The sequence below is a fragment of the Oncorhynchus clarkii genome, chromosome 10, assembly GCF_045791955.1.
Source record: "Oncorhynchus clarkii lewisi isolate Uvic-CL-2024 chromosome 10, UVic_Ocla_1.0, whole genome shotgun sequence".
Taxonomy (NCBI): domain Eukaryota; kingdom Metazoa; phylum Chordata; class Actinopteri; order Salmoniformes; family Salmonidae; genus Oncorhynchus; species Oncorhynchus clarkii.
The window spans coordinates 66,852,670-66,871,978 of NC_092156.1; the positions used below are offsets into that span (position 1 = coordinate 66,852,670).

A 19,309-nucleotide genomic window follows, 5' to 3' on the forward strand; every position below is an offset into this window, starting at 1 on the left:
TTTCCACATGTTGCTACCAACATTGTAAAGACAAAATAAATACTTGTTCACAAAAAAAAAACATTCTAACAGTGTTATTTAACACTGTAAATAAAAGGAATAGTGGTTTTGGGTGGTTTTTTCCTTTAAAGCTGTATGGCAACGTAATAATTGCTGTGTAAATGCTATAAGCTTGATACTTGGTCTGGAGGACAAATTGAATTGTGGAATAACACATTGACAAGAACTGTATAGAGACACTTTTAATTGTTGAACCGCAGAATATGAAGGTATATTGCCTTTAATTCCAGTAAATAGATAATGTATTACTTCAGATGTGCATTTTTTGATGGAGAACCAACGAACCACAGTAGTCTGCTGCCCTCTTGTGGACAAAACCCACAATTTCACTTTCAAAAAACACCACCATACTCAGGAAATGGTGTTTATTCATAAGATACCATTTTAAAATGACATGAATTGGATGACTCTTTGATAAAACACTCCTTTGACTCCCAAAGGTAGGTGTGTGTGTGGGCGAGTTTGTTTTGCATAGACCTGTGCACACAGGTGGTTGAAGATTTCACTTTAGGACCAATGGTCTAATATGTAAACCCAGGGCACCAGGCAATGCAAAACAAACTCACCCTGTGTGTGCACGCATACGTATGACTCTGGTGGTCCACCCAGGTTGGGTCTCTAAGCCATCAGCCCAAGGGGGGCCAGTAGGGTAGGGCTACGTTCCAAATACCCACACTAACATCACTTAGAACGGAGCAATGTACCATGGAATGCTAGTGTGGGTACTGGAACAGCCATACAGGTGTCAGGGCTTGAGGAGGATGGATATGGAGGTCTCTGATGGCGGGAGGGTTTGGTCCTTTAGTCGTCCAGGAAGAAGTAGTTCCCACTCTTCTTCTGTTCACAATCCTAGATATACAACATATAGATTGGGTTACAGAGGAGCCACAATCCTAGATATACAACATGTGAGAGCAAATTAAATAAAATGGAGTGATGCTGAATGAAATGACTGAAAGTCAATAAGTTTACTAAAAGCACAAAAGGAATGTAAACAAAAATGTAGGTTTGAAACACTCAGTATTTCCCTGTACTAGAGGTCGACCGATTATGATTTTTCAACACCGATACCGATTGGAGGACAAAAGAAGGCGATACCGATTAATCGGACGATTTTTAAAATGTATTTGTAATGACAATTACAACAATACTGAATGAACACTTATTTTAACTTAATATAACACATCAATAAAATCAATTTAGCCTCAAATAAATAATGAAACATGTTCAATTTGGTTTAAATAATGCAAAAACAAAGTGTTGGAGAAGAAAGTAAAAGTGCAATATGTGCCATTTAAGAAAGCTAACGTTTAAGTACCTTGCTCAGAACATGAGAACATATGAAAGCTGGTGGTTCCTTTTAACACGAGTCTTCAATATTCCCAAGTAAGAAGTTTTAGGTTGTAGTTATCATAGGAATTATAGGACTATTTATCTCTATACCATTTGTATTTCATATACCTTTGGATGTTTTTATAGTCACTTTAGTATTGCCAGTGTAACAGTATAGCTTCCGTACCTCTCCTCGCTCCTACCTGGGCTCGAACCAGGAACACAACAGCCACCCTCGAAGCAGCGTTAACCATGCAGAGCAAGGGGAACAACTACTCCAAGTCTCAGAGCGAGTGACGTTTGAAACGCTATTAGCGAGCACCCCGCTAACCATTTCACATCACATCGTTACACCAGCCTAATCTCGGGAGTTAATAGGCTTGAAGCCATAAACAGCAGAGCTACTGGCAAAAAGCACAAAAGTGCTGTTTGAATGAATGCTTATGAGCCTGCAGGTGGCTACCATCGCTCAGTCAGACTGCTTTATCAAATCATAGACTTAATTATAACATAATAACACACAGAAATATGAGCCTTAGGTCATTAATATGGAAGAATCCGGAAATCATCATCTCGAAAACAAGACGTATATTCTTTCAGTGAAATACAGAACCGTTACGTATTTTATCTAACGGGTGGCATCCATAAGTCTAAATATTGATGTTACGTTGCACAACCTTCAATGTTATGTCATAATTAAGTAAAATTCTGGCAAATTAATTCGCAACAAGCCAGGCGGTCCAAACTGTTGCATATACTCTGACTCTGCGTGCAATGAACACGAGAAGTGACACAATTTCACCTGGTTAATATTGCCTGCTAACCTGGATTTCTTTAGCTAAATATGCAGGTTTAAAAATATATACTTCTGTGTATTGATTTTAAGAAAGGCATTGGTGTTTATGGTTAGGTACACGGCGCAACGACAGTCCTTTTTCGCGAATGCCGCACTGCATCGATTTATATGCAACGCAGGACACGCTAGATAAACTAGTAATATTGATTATGATTGATTAAGTTTAATGCTAGCTAGCAACTTACTTTGGCTTCTTACTGCATTCGCGTAACAGACAGGCTCCTCGTGAGGCAGGTGGTTAGAGCGTTGGACTAGTTAACCGTAAGGTTGCAAGACTGAATCCCTGAGCTGACAAGGTACAAATGTTGTTCTGCCACTGAACAAGGCAGTTAACCCACCGTTCCTAGGCCGTCATTGAAAATAAGAATTTGTTCTTAACTGACTTGCTTAGTTAAATAAAGATTAAAAAGGTGTAAATCGGCATCCAAAATTACCGATTTCCGATTGTTATGTACTTGAAATCAGCCCTAATTAAATCGACCATTCCGATTAAAATCGGTCGACCTCTACCCTGTACCTTTATGGAATTCATCTTGTTGATCCTTGGTCGGAAGTTGTTGGGGTCTCTCCTGAACGTTATCTCCAGCTGTGATAGGAACTTGTTCATCCCTGCGAGTAAGGTCTGTGGCCTGAGAGGTCAAAAGATGACGGGCCCGTGTTACAGAGTTGCTTAAGAGCTAAACATCTGTCTTGTCATGAAAATACCACTTTGTCAGACTGGAACATCAATTTCAGTCAGTATTTGACAGTTTGCTTACAAATGAACCAATAAGCAGTTTGAAAGAGGAAGAAAACAATAGCCACCACAGATAAGAACATCAGATATTAATAGCCACCACAGATAAGAACATCAGATATTAAAAGCCACCACAGATAAGAACATCAGATATTAAAAGCCACCACAGATAAGAACATCAGATATTAAAAGCCACCACAGATAAGAACATCAGATATTAAAAGCCACCACAGATAAGAACAGCCGACGTCATGCTGCTGGGTAAATCAGTGGATGAGACTCATGCCAAATTAATGTGGAGGGTTAACGTACGTGTTGGCAGCGGTGCTTCGCGAGGGAATACCGTCAAACACAATGACGCGGTCAGCCAGGTAGGTGGCCATGATGAAGTCGTGCTCCACCACAAACGCAGTCTTCTTAGCGTGGAGGATGAATCTACAAACAATGAATGTATCAAAATCAATGGCGTCCATTAAGGTTTGGGAGGTTGTAGGGTTTCTGTATTTCCTGTCAAACAACATATTCAGGGTTTGTGAATGGTACTGCTGTGAGCAATGTACAGCACGAGGTGGATCGCTTTGCTGGAGGTAGAAGTTCACACAACCCTAACCACAGATCTAGGATCAGAGTGTGTGTGTTTACCTTTTGATGACCTTGGCACACACGAGACGCTGCTCAGAGTCCAGGTAGGCAGAGGGCTCGTCTATCAGGTAGACATCAGCTGGTTTCCCCAGACACAGGGCCATGGCCACCCTCTGCAACTCTCCTCCAGACAGGTTCTGGACCTACAGAGACAAGCAGGGGGGGTGTTCATTAGACACCAAACGGAGGAAAACGGACTGAAACAGGGAGTACCTGGACATGTCCAATAAGAAATGCTTGCTTTCATTCTCTGGTCCAGTGTGTATGGTATGTATGGGGCGGCAGGGTAGCCTAGTGGTTAGAGCATTGGACTAGTAAACGAAAGGCTGCAAGTTCGAATCCCCAAGCTGACAAGGTACAAATCTGTCGTTCTGCCCCTGTACAAGGCATTTGTTCCTAGGTCGTCATTGAAGGAAAGTAGGAAAGTGATTTGCATTAGACATGTTTTATTCTGTTCTTAATGGACAAGTTAAGGAAGTAGTTGCTCATCGTTGCAAAACATTCAATGAGAACTGAACACAACCCAGAAAGCACAACTTACGTCCTGGTCGATGATGCTCTCAATCTGCATAGGCTTCATGACGTCAGTCACAAACTGGGGGTGAGTGTAGGCGTCTCGGATCTTCTCATGGAGCAGAGCCCGCACACTACCCTACAGACAGAGGACATGAGGAAGTTAGTCAGGGGCTGAGGGGCACACTACCCTACATGAGATGAGGGGCAGGTGTCTGTTAGAGGTGTGTAGTTGTCAAGGCAGTGACTGGTTGGTACCTACTTTGAATTTGGGGCTGATCTTTTGGGGTTTGTAGCTGACGTTCAGGATAGGCACTTCCCCTTTGGAAGTAATAGAAAATGTTTAGGAAAAATGGACAGAGAGTGTACAAAACAATAAGAACACCTACCTAATAGTGTTGCACCACCCCCTTTAGCCATCAAAACAGTCCCACTTCAATATTTTGTCTCCATTCACCCTCTGAAAGGCACACACACAAAATCCATGTCTCAATTGTCTTAAGGCTTAAAAAATCCTTCTTTAACCTGCCTCCTCCCCTTCATCTACACTGATTGAAGTGGATTTAACAAGTGACATCAATAAGGGATCATAGCTTTCACCTGGATTCTTTGTCTTGGAAAGAGCAGGTGTTCCTAATGTTTTGTACACTCAGTGTATATTAGAGTACATGGTTCCAGCAATTAGACGATGTGAAGAGGAATTCAAATTTGTCAAATGTTATTTACCCCCTTCATCTGGTTTCAGACGGCCAGCCAGCATTCTGATGAACGTGGTTTTGCCCGTCCCTGAAAGAGAGGATTTAGAAATAACACTCATTATTTGGAACTTGGTTGATAAAGACACACACACTCTTCCCCCACCTCCTCACCATTCTCTCCCAGCATGACCATGATCTCAGAGTCAGTGAACTCTCCTTCCAGGATCTCCAGGGCAAAGTCCCCCATGTTCTTCTTCATGTGGGGGTACTGGTAGTGGCACATCCTCTTGATCTCCTCCTCGTTGGCCGTCTCCGCCACCTAGTGTTGTATTACTACATTATTATGAACTGGACGGTTCGAGCCCTGAATGCTGTTTGGCTGAAATACCAGTTTATAATAGCAACAAGGCACCTCTGGGGTTCGTGGCACTGCGTTGCGTTGTGCATAAGAACAGCCCTTTGCTGTGGTATATTGGCCATATGCCACATATCATCAGGCTTAATTGTATCACATTACCTTGAACACAAGCGATATCTCCCTGAAGCGCAGATTCTCCGTGGGCACATAGCCGTCCAGGAAGATGTTGATGCCTGGAGAAAGGAGCGGAGGCGGCCTGGGGTTAGAGGTGAAGTGGTCAAGTGAACAGGACAGGTGTGCATTGGGAAGATATCCATTGGTTGTGGTGATATGCTCCACTGACAGATTGTGAAAAGCTGTGTTACCATTTGGAGGGTAAGTGACAGAGGGGTGGTCTATGGGGTGCTGCGCTAGGCTACGGCCTTAAGGCTTTGAAATGTCTGTACCAGTTGGCTCTGCAGCAGACCCATTAGAGTTAGTCCCTAGTGGGGTCAGAGTGGGGGTTTACTGTAGCAGAGATCAAGTTGAGACAGATCTTCATTTGTCTTCACAGACTAGACTGTAGCCTGCCATGTACTGAGGATATACTTTATCCATTGATATCAATGCAAATAATAATAATGAAGTACACATACGAATAGCCAGGGCGTCATTGTGAATGAAGTAAGAGGGTGGTAGAGGTAGTTTCACCGTCCCTGACTCCAAAGGCCATAGTGACCGCTCCATAAGCGCTGGACACTCCTTACAGACCGCGTGGTGTTTATGGTGTAATATGAAGTATTTAGGGTCCTACCTTCTCTAACTCCAAAGGGCATAGTGACCACTCCATAGGCGCTGGGCACTCCGTACAGACAGCAGATGAAGTCAGACAGGTAGTCCAGCACACTCAGGTCGTGTTCCACCACTATGATGTATCTGGGAGAGTGGACAAAATAAGAGTCAAGAGTCTACAAGACAAGAAAAAGCTGATGGAAGAACAGTGGATAATGTTCAAGTAGGCATAAAACCAAAAGTAAACCAAGTGAAATAGGGCGGAACAACCAGGTTGGTGTTTACTAGGAATAAAGCAGAAAAAACTGCCAGGGCAGTACTACCTGAATTTGTCCAATGAGAAACTATGTTTTTTCTTTTTCCGTTGCAAAACGCTTTGCTACTGTATGCCCTTTTGAACAGGACCCAGGTCTCTAGTGAGAGCATCATGTAATGTAACAGACCTGTCTGGGGAGATGAGGGAGCGGATGGTGACGGCAGCTCTTAGACGTTGCTTAACATCCAGGTAACTGGACGGCTCATCAAACATGAAGCTGGAAGGAACCACATAAAGAGAGCCGCATTAAGAACCACAACATAGTCTTGGACGGCTTCCGCTGAAGCTGGTGCTGTTGACTTACATGTCTGCTCTCTGGATGCAGACCACAGCGATGGCAAAGCGCTGCAGCTCTCCTCCTGATAGGTCCTCCACATTCCTCTCCCTGAGATGAGTCAGATCTGGGACAGGAGAGAGATTATTTAATCTGCTGGCCAAATTGTATATTTTACTGACAACTTGACTGTAGAAGTGGGTCAAAAGTAGAGGTCAACCGATTAATCAGAATGGCCGATTAATTGGGGCCGATTTCAAGCTTTCATAACAATCGGTAAGGTACATTGCACTCCACGAGGAGACTGCATGGCAGGCCGACTACCTGTTATGTGAGTGCAGCAAGGAGCCACGGTAAGGTGCTAGCTAGCATTAAACTTAGCTTATAAAAAAAACAATCAATCTTAACATAATCACTAGTTAACTACACAAGGTTGATGATATTACTGGTTTATCTAGCATGTCCTGCGTTGCATATAATCGATGCGGTGCCTGTTGATTCAATGATAAATTACAGCCTACTTTGCCAAATGGGTGATTTAACAAGCGCATTCGCGGAAAAAAGCACTGTGTACCTAACCATAAACACCAATGCCTTTTTTAAAATCAATACACAAGTATATATATATATTTTTAAACCTGCATATTTAGTTAACATTGCCTGCTAACATGATTTTATTTTAACTAGGGAAATTGTGTCACTTCTCCTGCGTTCTGTGCAAGCAAAGTCAGGGTATACGCAGCAGTTTGGGCCGACTAGCTCGTTGCAAACTGTGTGAAGACCATTTCTTCCTAACAAAGACCGTAATTAATTTGCCAGAATTGTACATAATTATGACATAACTTTGAAGGTTGTGTAACGTAACAGCAATATTTAGAGACTTAGGGATGCCACCCGTTAGATAAAATACATAACGGTTCTGTATTTCACTAAAAGAATAAACGTTTTGTTTTTGAAATGATCGTTTCTGGATTTGACCATATTCATAACCTAAGGCTCGTATTTCTGTGTGTTATTATATTATAATTAAGTCTATGATTTGATAGAGCAGTCTGAGCGGTGGTAGGCAGCAACAGGCTTGTAAGCATTCATTCAAACAGGACTTTCCTGCATTTTCCAGCAGCTCTTCAAGCATTGTGCCGTTTATGACTTCAAGCCTATTAACTCCCAAGATTAGGCTGGCAATACTAAAGTACCTATTAGAACATCCAATAGTCAAAGGTATATTAAATACAAATGGTATAGAGAAATAGTCCTATAATAACTACAACCTCTCTTACCTGGGGATATTGAAGACTCAGGTTAAAAGGAACTTGAACGTTAACTTTTTTACATGGCACATATTGCACTTTTACTTTCTTCTCCAACACTTTGTTTTTGCAGGTTTCATTACTTATTTGAGACTAAATTGATTTTATTGATCTATTATATTAAGTTAAAATAGTGTTTATTCAGTATTGTTGTAATTGTCATTATTACAAATATACATCTAAAAAAATAATTTGGCCGATTAATCAGGATCAGCTTTTTTTGGTCCTCCAATAATTGGTATCGGCATTGAAAATTCATAATCGGTCGACCTCTAGTCAAAAGGAACATTTTTCAAAACATAAATGGAAAGAGTTAGGATTACACACAAATTATAGACAAGGTGAGAAACCAATCTAAACGTACCGAGCTGCTCACAGACGATGGTCTCAGTCTTGGAGTCGTCTTTCCTGCTCAGAATGGAGCCCACAGTCCCCTAGGGGCAGAACACAGCACTACTGTTAGCCCGTCAGACAACAATTCTGTACAGATCTGTGTATCTGGAACGCACCAATTCTATCCCCGCATTAATTTCTACAGGCCTAAACCCACACCCACAGGCTTGACTGACCTTGACAGTCTTGGGGATCTGGTCGACGTACTGGGGCTTGACGATGGCTTTCAGGTCATCCTCCAGGATCTTGGTAAAGTAGTTCTGGAGCTCAGAGCCACGGAAGTAGGTCAGGATCTCCTGCCAGTCTGGTGGAGCCTGGTGGAGGAACGGGAGAGAATTGAGCTTTTGAAACTAGGGATAGAGTGATGGTAACACAGCACAGTGTTTAAGTAACTAGTTGCATTTCTGTAATTTAGCTGACATTGTAAGGTCATTCAGCTGACACTAAAGACATTCTGCGGACATTATAATTATGCAGAGGGACTTAAGTGACCCTTTAAACATTGTAAAGCTAGATAATAATGTATTAGACATCTGGCTACATTCTCTACAAGGCTGTGTCATAAAACGAATAGTTACACACTTACATCGTACTTCCCCAAGTTAGGCTTCTGTTTTCCAGCCAGAATTTTCAGCGCCGTAGATTTCCCGATTCCGTTGGTGCCCACAAGTCCCAGAACCTCTCCAGGTCTGGGAATGGGTAATCTGGAATAGAATATTGCACAAGTACAGTCCATGGATTCAAGAGAGAAACAAACATTCATTGAGATTAGGCCTACAGGTCTATGAGACAAGCACAGCTCTCTTTACCTTGAAAAGTAACCCACCTATGCAACTTGAAGGAGTTGGCACAGTATCTGTGAGTTGTCTCTTTCTCGAGGTTGCTTGGCAAGTTGACAATAGACAAGGCCCCAAATGGACATTTCTGGAATAAAAAAAAGTCAGTGCTAAGTGCTGTGTAATCAGGACTGAAGGACAATGCATAAAGAAAAAACTTTTCTATCAACAGAGGGTCAGTCATTTTGTTACGATTTTACCTTGATACAGATGCCACAACCGATACAGAGCGATTCGGAAATCCACACAATTTTGCTCTGAGCTGTGACCTCTATGCACAGTTTGCCTGCAAGACAAAAAGATTAAAGACAATTGAGTCTTGAAAAAAGTCAACATGGACCATTTCAACTGTACATAATTTGAGGCATTATCGTTTAGGCTACGGCAGTGATATTATAATAGGCCTAGATTATCAAGTACGAGGTTCAGCACAGTAGGAAAGGATGCAACACAAGTCGTACCCATGCGAACCACAGGGCAGCTCTTCTTGCACTCTTGTCGGCATTTCTTTGGCTTGCATTTGTCATGGTTCACAATGGCGATTCTGGTGTTTTTCTCCGACATTCTGCCTGCCCCTTGTCAATTCTTAGCGGAGCAGAATCCCTCCCCAGAGTACTGTGCTACAGAGATATGAGAGTTTAGATCAGACAAGGGTTAGGACTGTAGCGTCTGCAGAGACAGTGAGTCAGATTAATAACAGTTTGGATGAATGAATACAAATGGCCTGTAAATTACTATTTATTATGAATTTCCATTAGCTGCTGCCAAGGCAGTAGCTACTCTTCCTGAGGTCCAGCAAAATTAAAGCAGTTATACAATTTTAAAAACATTACAATACATTCACAACAGATTTCACAACACATTAAGTGTGTGCCCCAAATCTGGGGGAGGCAAGGGAGAAGAATGTATCTAGCTATTTCCATCTCGTATCCATCTCCCACTTCGAGACAAGAAAGCAAGATGGATAACGTTATAACTTAGTAGGTACAACTAGATAACGAGTAACACTGAAATATGAAATGATAGCTATCAGCAAAGAGACTGAGACTAGCTGAGCAGTGTTGATGCCACTGACAGTTTAACTAGCTACATTAGCAAGTTTGCCAACTAACACGTAGTTTACCATAGCTATAGCTATGTTACCCTAACGGTCACTTCATCCAAATCAGCTGAAAGGCGATACTGTTGGCTATACAAACTAGTTAGCCAGCTTACTAGTATCAGTGACCTATAATTAAACACGTGGTAATTTAACTGGCAGTTATAAACTATCAAATTAACGAACAGCTGTCATGTGAAATTATAACAGAGGCGGCTATGATACACTAGCTAGCAAGCTAACGTTAATTCGCTAACGAACAGTGCTGACGTTGGTGCTAGCTCTGTTAGCTAGCCAGCTGGACAAGCAGCCCATTAAAATGTTATTTGACAAGTTTGTCATTAATATAATTTATATATCAATCCAACTCACCCAGAAACACTCTTCGTGTGTTTCTGTCCTCCAGGTATGATACTTTTGGTTTTAAAGTGTCGTTTTACTACGGCGTTTCAAACAACGTGTTCTCAACTGGGACAGAACGCCGGGAGAAAAATGGCGCTCCCATGCGTAAAAGTTTAGCGACGTTCAGCCATGCGTCGCTGTGACGTTGGTATCTACGACAATACAAAGTGGGAGTAGGTTATTTGAGGTGATGGCAAAGCAGAACCATCTGTTAGAAATTCATAAAAATAAATTGAAGTGTATTATCAGAAATGTTTAATTGAATTTGTGAGGCCTTCAATGTAAACTCAAGCTGATGTATAATTTTACCTCTGTAAGATACAATGGCTTAATTTCCTGCATGGCCTTAATAAATAAAAGTGTGCCAATGGGTTCACCATGCCATCAATGAATAAAAGGGAAATATGTTATTTATCGAAAACAAGTTATTTTAACTACATAGGCCCATTGATGCTAAGATGTTTAGAAATATGAATCATAATGTATTTATCATATAGGAACATTTATTTTGAAGGCATCTCTGGCTGCAGTGCAACTGGTGTCTTCATGGCAGATACTGTATCAAAATGCAGAATGAGACAAAGTGAGTATCCTTAAACCACCATAGGCCTACTCAAATCAGTCCAAATTTAATTTAATTGGTCACATACACATATTTAGCAGATGTTATTTCGAGTGTAGTGAAACGTTTGTGCTCTTAGCTCCAACAGTGCAGAATATCTAAAAATACACAACAATACACACAAATCTAAAACTAAATTAATGGAATTAAGAAATATAGAAATATTAGGATGAGCAATGTCATAGTCCAGAGTATATGACCAAAAGTATGTGGACACCTGCTAGTCAAACATCTCATTCCAAAATCATGGATTGAGATGGTCCCCTCTTTGCTGCTATAACAGCCTTCACTCTTCTGGGATGGAAAGCGGATACCAAGTCAGTTGTACAACTGAATGCCTTCAACTGAAACGTGTCTTCCGCATTTAACCCAACCCCTCTGAATCAGAGAGGTGCGGGGGGCTGTCTTAATCGACATCCATGTCTACAGCACCCGGGGAACAGGGGCAGAACAACAGATGTTTTACCTTGTCAGCTTGGGGATTCAATTCAGCAACCTTTCGGTTACTGGCGCAATGCTCTAACCACTAGGCTACCTGCTGCTAGATGTTGGAACATTTCTGCGGGGGACTTGCCTCCATTCAACCACAAGAGCATTAATGAGGTCGGCACTGATGTTGAGCGATTAGGCCTAGCTCGCAGTAGGCATTCCAATTCATCCCAAAGGTGTTTGATGGGGTTTAGGTCAGGGCTCTGTGCAGGCCAGTCAAGTTATTCCATGCAAATCTTGACAAACCATTTCTGTATGAACCTTGCTTCGTGCACAGGGGCATTGTCATGCTGAAACAGGAAAGGGCCTTCTCCAAACTGTTGCCACAAAGTTGGAAGCACAGCATGGTCTAGAATGTCATTGTATGATGTAGCATTGTAGATTTCCCTTCACTGGATCTAAGGGGCCTAGCCCAAAACATGAAAAAGAGCCCCAGCCCATATTCCTTCCCCACCAAACTTTACAGTTGCCACTATGCATTGGGGCAGGTAGCGTTCTCCTGGCATCCGCCAAATACAGATTTGTCCGTCGGACTGCCAGATGTTGAAGCGTATATTTTTATAACTCTAGAGAACGTGTTTCCACTTCTCCAGAGTCCACTGGCGGCGAACTTTACACCACTCCAGCCAATGCTTGGTATTGGGCAAGGTGATCTTAGGCTTGTGTGCGGCTGCTAGGCCATGGAAATCCATTTCATGAAGCTCCAGATGAACAGTCCTTGTGCTGATGTTGCTTCCAGAGGCAGTTTGGAACTCGATAGTGAGTGTTGCAAATGAGGACAGATTATTTTTACGCGCTACGCACTTCAGCAGTTGGCGGTCCCCGTTCTGTGAGCTTGTGAGGGCTACCACTTCGCGGCTGAGCCATTGTTGCTCCTAGACGTTTCCACTTCACACTTCGCAGCTAAAACAGGGCAGAAATCTGACTAAATGACTTGTTGGAAAGGTGGTATCCTATGATGGTGAAAGTCACTGAGCTCTTCAGTAAGGCCATTTTACTGCCAATTTGTGTCTATGGAGATTGCATGGCTGTGTGCTTGATTTTATACACCTTTCAGCAACGGGTTTGGCTGAAAGAGCCGAATCCACTAATTTGAAGAGGTGTCCACATACGTTTGTATATATAGTGTACATGGGATGTATAGACATTTTGGACAGTATGTGGATAGAATATTTAGTAAATCTGAAGAATACTATATGTAAAGCAATAGTTAAATAGGATGGCCTTGACTAGAATACAGTATATACTGTACATATGAAATGGGTAAAACAGTATGTAAACATTATTAAAGTGACCAGTGTGACCATTTCTATGTACATAGGGCAGCAGCCTTTAAGGTGCATGATTGAGTTACCGGGTGGTAGCCGGCTAGTGACAGTGACTAAGTTCAGGGAAGGGTACTGGGGGAGGCCGGCTAGTGATGGCTATTTAACAGTCTAATGGCCTTGAGACAAAATATGTTTTTCAGTCTCTTCGTCCCAGTTTTGATGCACCTGTACTAACCTCGCCTTCTGGAGGATGGCGGGGTTAACAGTCAGTGGCTCGGGTGGCTGAGGTCATTGATGATCTTCTTGGCCTTCCTGTGACACCGGGTCCTGGAGGCCAGGCAGTGTGCCAGCCTTATTCAACTAATAAAAGACTGGACGACCTGACCAGAGAGGTCCAAGACGTGAAGAACAGCTTGCAGTTCTCCCAGAGTCAGCTCGATGAGTTTAAACAGGAGAACGGCAAGATGACAGCAATCTGTAAGTCATTGAGAGAGGACATCAGTTCTGTATGTGAACCCTTGAATCCATGAAAACATTGACGGATAAATCTCGAGGGACAATCAATACGGAATAACATGGTTGTGGATGCAATTGCAGTATCTCCACATGAGACCTGGACGGAGTCTGAGGACAAAGTGAGGGAAATGATCTCTGAGAAATTGAAGATGGACCACAGGAAGATTGAAGTGGAGTGCGCCCACAGGACTGGAAAACCTGTCACACCCTGACCATAGTTTGCTTTGTATGTTTCTATGTTTTGTTTGGTCAGGGTGTGATCTGAGTGGGCATTCTATGTTACATGTCTAGTTTGTCTATTTCTATGTTTGGCCTGATATGGTTCTCAATCAGAGGCAGGTGTTAGTCATTGTCTCTGATTGGGAACCACATTTAGGTAGCCTGTTTGGTGTTGGGTTTTGTGGGGGATTGTTCCTGTCTCTGTGTTAGTTTGCACCAGAATAGGCTGTTTAGGTTTTCACGTTACGTTTCTTGTTTTGTTTGTTCCTGTGTAGTCTTTTATTTATTATAATTTATTTTTATTTTTATTTTTAACCCCTTTTTCTCCCCAATTTCGTGGTATCCAATTGTTGTAGTAGCTACTATCTTGTCTCGTCATGCGTCCTCCGATACACAACCCAACCAGCCGCACTGCTTCTTAACACAGCACGCATCCAACCCGGAAGCCAGCCGCACCAATGTGTCAGAGGCACAACCTTGGTTAGCGCGCACTGCGCCCGGACCGCCAAAGGAGTCGCTGGTGCGTGATGAGACAAGGACATCCCTACCGACCAAGCCCTCCCTAACCCGGACGACGCGTCGCCCCACGGACCTCCCTGATGGCACAGCTGGCGCTGCAGTACAGCGCCCTTAACCACTGCGCCACCCGGGAGGCCTTGTGTAGAGTCTTTATTAAAGAACCATGAATAGAAACCACGCTACATTTTGGTCCGCCTCTCCTTCAACTCAAGAAAACCGTTACACTACCAGCGTAAGTGACAGGCCCAGGCCGATAGTGGTCAAGTTCCTGAGGTTCAAGGACATACCTTTCTCAACGAGGACTATCCTGAAGCTGTGCGCCAGAAGAGGAAATAACTTTTCCCAGTCATGAAAGCTGCCAGAGCGCGTGGGGACATTGCTTACATCTGCTATGACAGTCTCATTGTCCACCCTCCCTCCCAGAAGTCTGTAAGGGATGAGAGAGCCGAGCCTATGGGTTCGTAGTTTCAACCCCACAGCACACACACGCACACAACACACACACACACCAATTGATTAATGGACTGCTGAATGTATATTCTTTCCCCTTGCTTTGTTTGCTCTTTCCATATTATGTCTATCTCTAATAAGCTACACAGGAAAGGGCTGAAAATAGCCCATATTAATATACGTGGCCTTAAGGTTAATAAGGTTAATGAAATCAATAACTTGCTAACATCAGATAACATTATTATATTAGCCATTTCTGAGACTGATAATTCATTTGATGATACAGCAGTTGCAATACAAGGATATAATATTTATAGAAGAGACAGAAATGCTTATGGGGGAGGTGTTGCTGTATATATTCAGAGCCATATCCCAGTAATGCTTAGAGAAGATCTTATGTCAAGTGTTATTGAAGTGTTGTGGTTGCAGGTTTACATGGCACATATAAAGCCTTTTATTTTGGGATTTTGCTTTAGGCCACCAAGTGCTAACAGTCAGTAACTAGATAATATGTGTGAAATGCTTGATAGTGTATGTGATGTAAACAGAGAGGTATACTTTCTTGGGGACCTGAATATTGACAGATTTTCATCAAGCTGTCCGCTCAAGAGGAAGTTTCTCACTTTAACCAGTGCCTGTTATCTGGTTATTAATCAACCTACCAGGGTGTTTACAAACACTACTGGAACAATATCATGTATCACATTTTGTAACGGCTTTCTTCCTGGGAAGGAGGGGACCAAAGTGCAGCGTGGTAAGTGTCCATGGTTCTTTAATGACAGAAACTCAACATGAACACACTACAAAACAATACACGTGGCAAAACCGAAACAGTCCTATCTGGTGCAGAGAACACAAAGACAGGAAACAATCACAACACAAAACAGGCTACCTAAATATGGTTCCCAATCAGAGACAATGACTAACACCTGCCTCTGATTGAGAACCATATCAGGCCATATATAGAAACGGACAAACTAGACACACAACATAGAATGCCCACCCAGCTCACATCCTGACCAACACTAAAACAAGGAAAACACACAAGAACTATGGTCAGAACATAACAGTACCACCCCCCCAAGGTGCGGACTCCGACCGCACAACCTAAACCTATAGGGGAGGGTCTGGGTGGGCATCTGTCCGCGGTGGCGGCTCTGGCGCTGGACGTGGACCTCACTCCATCATTGTCTTAGTCCACCTCCTTAGCGTCCTTCGAGTGGCGACCCTCGCCGCCGACCTGGGCCTAGGAACCCTAACAAAGGACTCCACTGGACTGAGGGGCAGCTCGGGACTGAGGGGCAGCTCGGGACTGAGGGGTAGCTCGGGCCTGAGGGGTAGCTCAGGACTGAGGGATAGCTCAGGACTGAAGGGTAGCTCATGACCGAGGGGTAGCTCAGGACCGAGGGGTAGCTCAGGACCGAGGGGTAGCTCAGGACCGAGGGGTAGCTCAGGACCGGGAGGTAGCTCAGGACCGAGAGATAGCTCAGGCTGGTTGATGGCTCTGGCAGCTTCTGGCTGACTGACGGCTCTGACAGATCCTGGCTGAATGGCGGCTCTGGCATATCCTGGCTGAATGGCGGCGCTGGCAGATCCTGGCTGAATGCCGGCTCTGGCGGCTCCACGCTGACTGGCGGCTCTGGCGGCTCCACGCTGACTGGTGGCTCTGGACAGACGGGAGACTCTGGCGGCTCTGGACAGACGGGAGACTCTGGCGGCTCTGGACAGACGGGAGACTCTGGCGTCTCTGGACAGACGGGAGACTCTGGCGGCTCTGGACAGACGGGAGACTCTAGCGGCTCTGGACAGACGGGAGACACTAGCGGCTCTGGACAGACGGGAGACTCTAGTGGCTCTGGACAGACGGGAGACTCTAGCAGCTCTGGACAGATGGGAGACTCTAGCAGCTCTGGACAGATGGGAGACTCTGATGGCTCTGGGCAGACTGGAGACTCCGGCAGCACTGGAGAGGAGGAAGGCTCTGGCCGCGCTGGACAGAGGAGCTCTGGCGCCTCTGGACTGAGGGGCTCTGGCGCCTCTGGACTGAGGGGCTCTGGCGCCTCTGGACTGAGGGGCTCTGGCGCCTCTGGATTGAGGGGCTCTGGCACCTCTGGACTGAGGGGCTGAAACTCTGGTAGCGCCGGACAGGCGGGAGCACCTGTATTGATGGGACGGAGAGACAGCCTGGTGCGGGGTGCCGGCACTGGTAGTACCGGGCTGGGGACACGCACCTCAGGGTGAGTGCAAGGAACAGGACACACCGGGTTGTGAAGGTGTACTGGAGACCTGGTGTGTATAGCCGGCATCAAATCCTCCGGAACTACAACACAAGTTTCAGGCTGAGTACGAGAAACTGACACGGGTGGCATCGGACAGCTAACACGCTCCTCAGGGCGAATGCCGTGCATACTACGCCAAACCAGCAGCTCTCTCTCTACTCTGTCCAATACCTCCTCAACACTCCCAGACGCACACCTCAACTTCGCCGACTGCTCTGATTCCATCCATGGCCCCTTACGGTAAACAGGGGGAGTTGGCTCAGGTCTAACTCCTGACTCTGCCACACTCTCCCTGTGCCTCCCCCCAAGAAAATGTTGGGGCTGCCTCTTGGGCTTCCAGCCGCTCTGCCGTGCTAGCTCCTCATAATGCCGCCTCTCCGCTTTCGCTGCCTCCAGCTCTGCTTTGGGGTGGCAATATTCCCCTGGCTTTGCCCAGGGTCCTTTCCCGTCTAGGATCTCCTCCCAAGTCCATTTCTCCAAATAGTGCTGCCTCACCAACTGCTGCTGCTGCTGCTTCTTCTGCTGCTGTTGCCTCTCCTGCTGCTGCTTTTGCTGCTGCTGCTGTTGCTCCTGCTGCTGCTGCTGCCGCTGTCTGTTACCACGCCGCTTGGTCCTTGGTTGGTTCATGATTCTATAACGGCTTTCTTCCTGGGAAGGAGGGGACCAAAGTGCAGCGTGGTAAGTGTCCATGGTTCTTTAATGACAGAAACTCAACATGAATACACTACAAAACAATACACGTGGCAAAACCCGAAACAGTCCTATCTGGTGCAGAGAACACAAAGACAGGAAACAATCACTTAATTGTTCAGCAGTCTTATGGTTTGGGGGTAGAAGCTGTTAAGGAGCCTTTTGGTCCAAGAATTGGCGCTCCGGTACCGCTTTCCGTGCGGTAGCAGAGAAAACAGTCTATGACTTGGGTGACTGGAGTCTCTGACAATTTTTGGGGCTTTCCTCTGACTCAGCCTAGTATATAGGTCCTGGATGGCAAGAAGCTTGGCCCCAGTGATGTACTGGGCCGTACGCATTACCCTCAATAGCCTTGGCCAGGTCGTTCATTGATAATTTGTGTGAGATTGAGGGCATCAAGCTTGGATTGTAGGATGGCCGGGGTGTTAAGTATGTCCCAGTTTAGGTCACCTAGTAGCACTAGCTCAGAAGATAGAGGGGGGCAATCAATTCACATATGGTATGGAGGGCACAGCTCGGGGCAGAGGGAGGTCTATAGCAAGCGGCAACAGTGAGAGACTTGTTTCTGGAAAGGTGCATTTTTAGAAGTAGAAGCTCGAATTGTTTGGGTACAGACTTGGATAGGCTATCTTTGCAGTAGATTGCAACACCGCCCCATTTGGCAGTTCTATCTTGGCGGAAAATGTTATAGTTAGCGATGGAGATTTCAGGGTTTTTGGTGGTTTTCCTAAGCCAGGATTCAGACACGGCTAAGACATCCGGGTTAGCAGAGTGTGCTAAAGCAGTGAGTAAAACTTAGGGAGTAGGCTTCTAATGTTAAGATGCTAACACGCTAACAGTTAGTAAGCCGGGGCTAAAAAAGCTAGCAGTTAGCAGACTGGGGCTGGCAAGCTAGCAGTTAGCAGACCGTGTTAGCAAGCAAGCAGATTGTAAACAAATTAACAATAGACCTTCAGCATGCTTATAGAGAGGGCACTCAACATGTACTGCACTGACATAAATGACTGTTGATTGGTTGAAAGAAATTGATAATAAGAATATTATGGGAGCTGTACTGTTAAATTTCAGTGCAGCCTTTGATATTATTGACCATAACCTGTTGTTGAAAAAACAAATGTGTTATGTCTTTTTCCATATAGTGGATTCAGAGCTATCTATCGACTAGAACTCAAAGGGTTTTCTTTAATGGAAGCTTCTCTAACGTCAAACATGTAAAGTGTGGTGAAATAGCATTTCTATTTTTACCAATGACCTGCCACTAGCATTAAACAAAGCATGTGTGTCCATGTATGCTAATGATTCAACCATATACGCATCAGCAAACACAGCTAATGAAGTCACTGAAACCCTTAACAAAGAGTTGCAGTCTGTTTTGGAATAGGTGGCCAGTAAGAAACTGGTCCTGAACATCTCCAAAACTAAGATCATTGTAATTGGTACAAATCATTCCCCAAATTCTACAACTCAGCTGAATCTGGTAATGAATGGTGTGGCTGTTGAACAAGTTGAGGAGACTAAATTACTTGGTGTTACCATAGATTGTAAACTGTCATGGTCAAAACATATAGATTCAATGGTTGTAAAGATGGGGAGAGGTCTGTCCGTAGTAAAGAGATGCTCTGCTTTTTTGACACCACACTCCAAAAAGCAAGTTCTGCAGG

The 19,309-nt window shown here is 44.3% G+C and overlaps 1 protein-coding gene across 3 annotated transcripts; it reads right to left on the reverse strand.

Moving 5' to 3' along the window:
* Positions 1-227: 227 nt before the first annotated feature.
* LOC139419024 (ATP-binding cassette sub-family E member 1) lies at positions 228-10,703 on the reverse strand. 3 transcript variants are annotated; one of them, XM_071168855.1, is made up of 19 exons: positions 10,567-10,703; positions 9,557-9,715; positions 9,296-9,381; positions 9,086-9,183; positions 8,846-8,963; positions 8,436-8,573; positions 8,231-8,300; positions 6,587-6,683; positions 6,410-6,499; positions 5,989-6,110; positions 5,355-5,428; positions 5,009-5,156; positions 4,866-4,925; positions 4,402-4,460; positions 4,168-4,278; positions 3,627-3,769; positions 3,297-3,419; positions 2,766-2,877; positions 228-909 (listed from the first exon to the last, which is right to left on the reverse strand). In XM_071168855.1, exons 2-19 carry the CDS (start codon positions 9,657-9,659, stop codon positions 862-864), a joined length of 1,800 nt encoding a protein of 599 aa, XP_071024956.1. In that variant the 5' UTR covers positions 9,660-9,715; positions 10,567-10,703; the 3' UTR covers positions 228-861. The 3 variants fall into 3 exon arrangements, with proteins under 3 accessions (XP_071024956.1, XP_071024958.1, XP_071024957.1); XM_071168857.1 differs by having other exon boundaries at positions 9,557-9,710; positions 10,567-10,694; XM_071168856.1 differs by having other exon boundaries at positions 9,557-9,764; positions 10,567-10,688.
* Between the last annotated feature and the right edge of the window lie 8,606 nt (positions 10,704-19,309).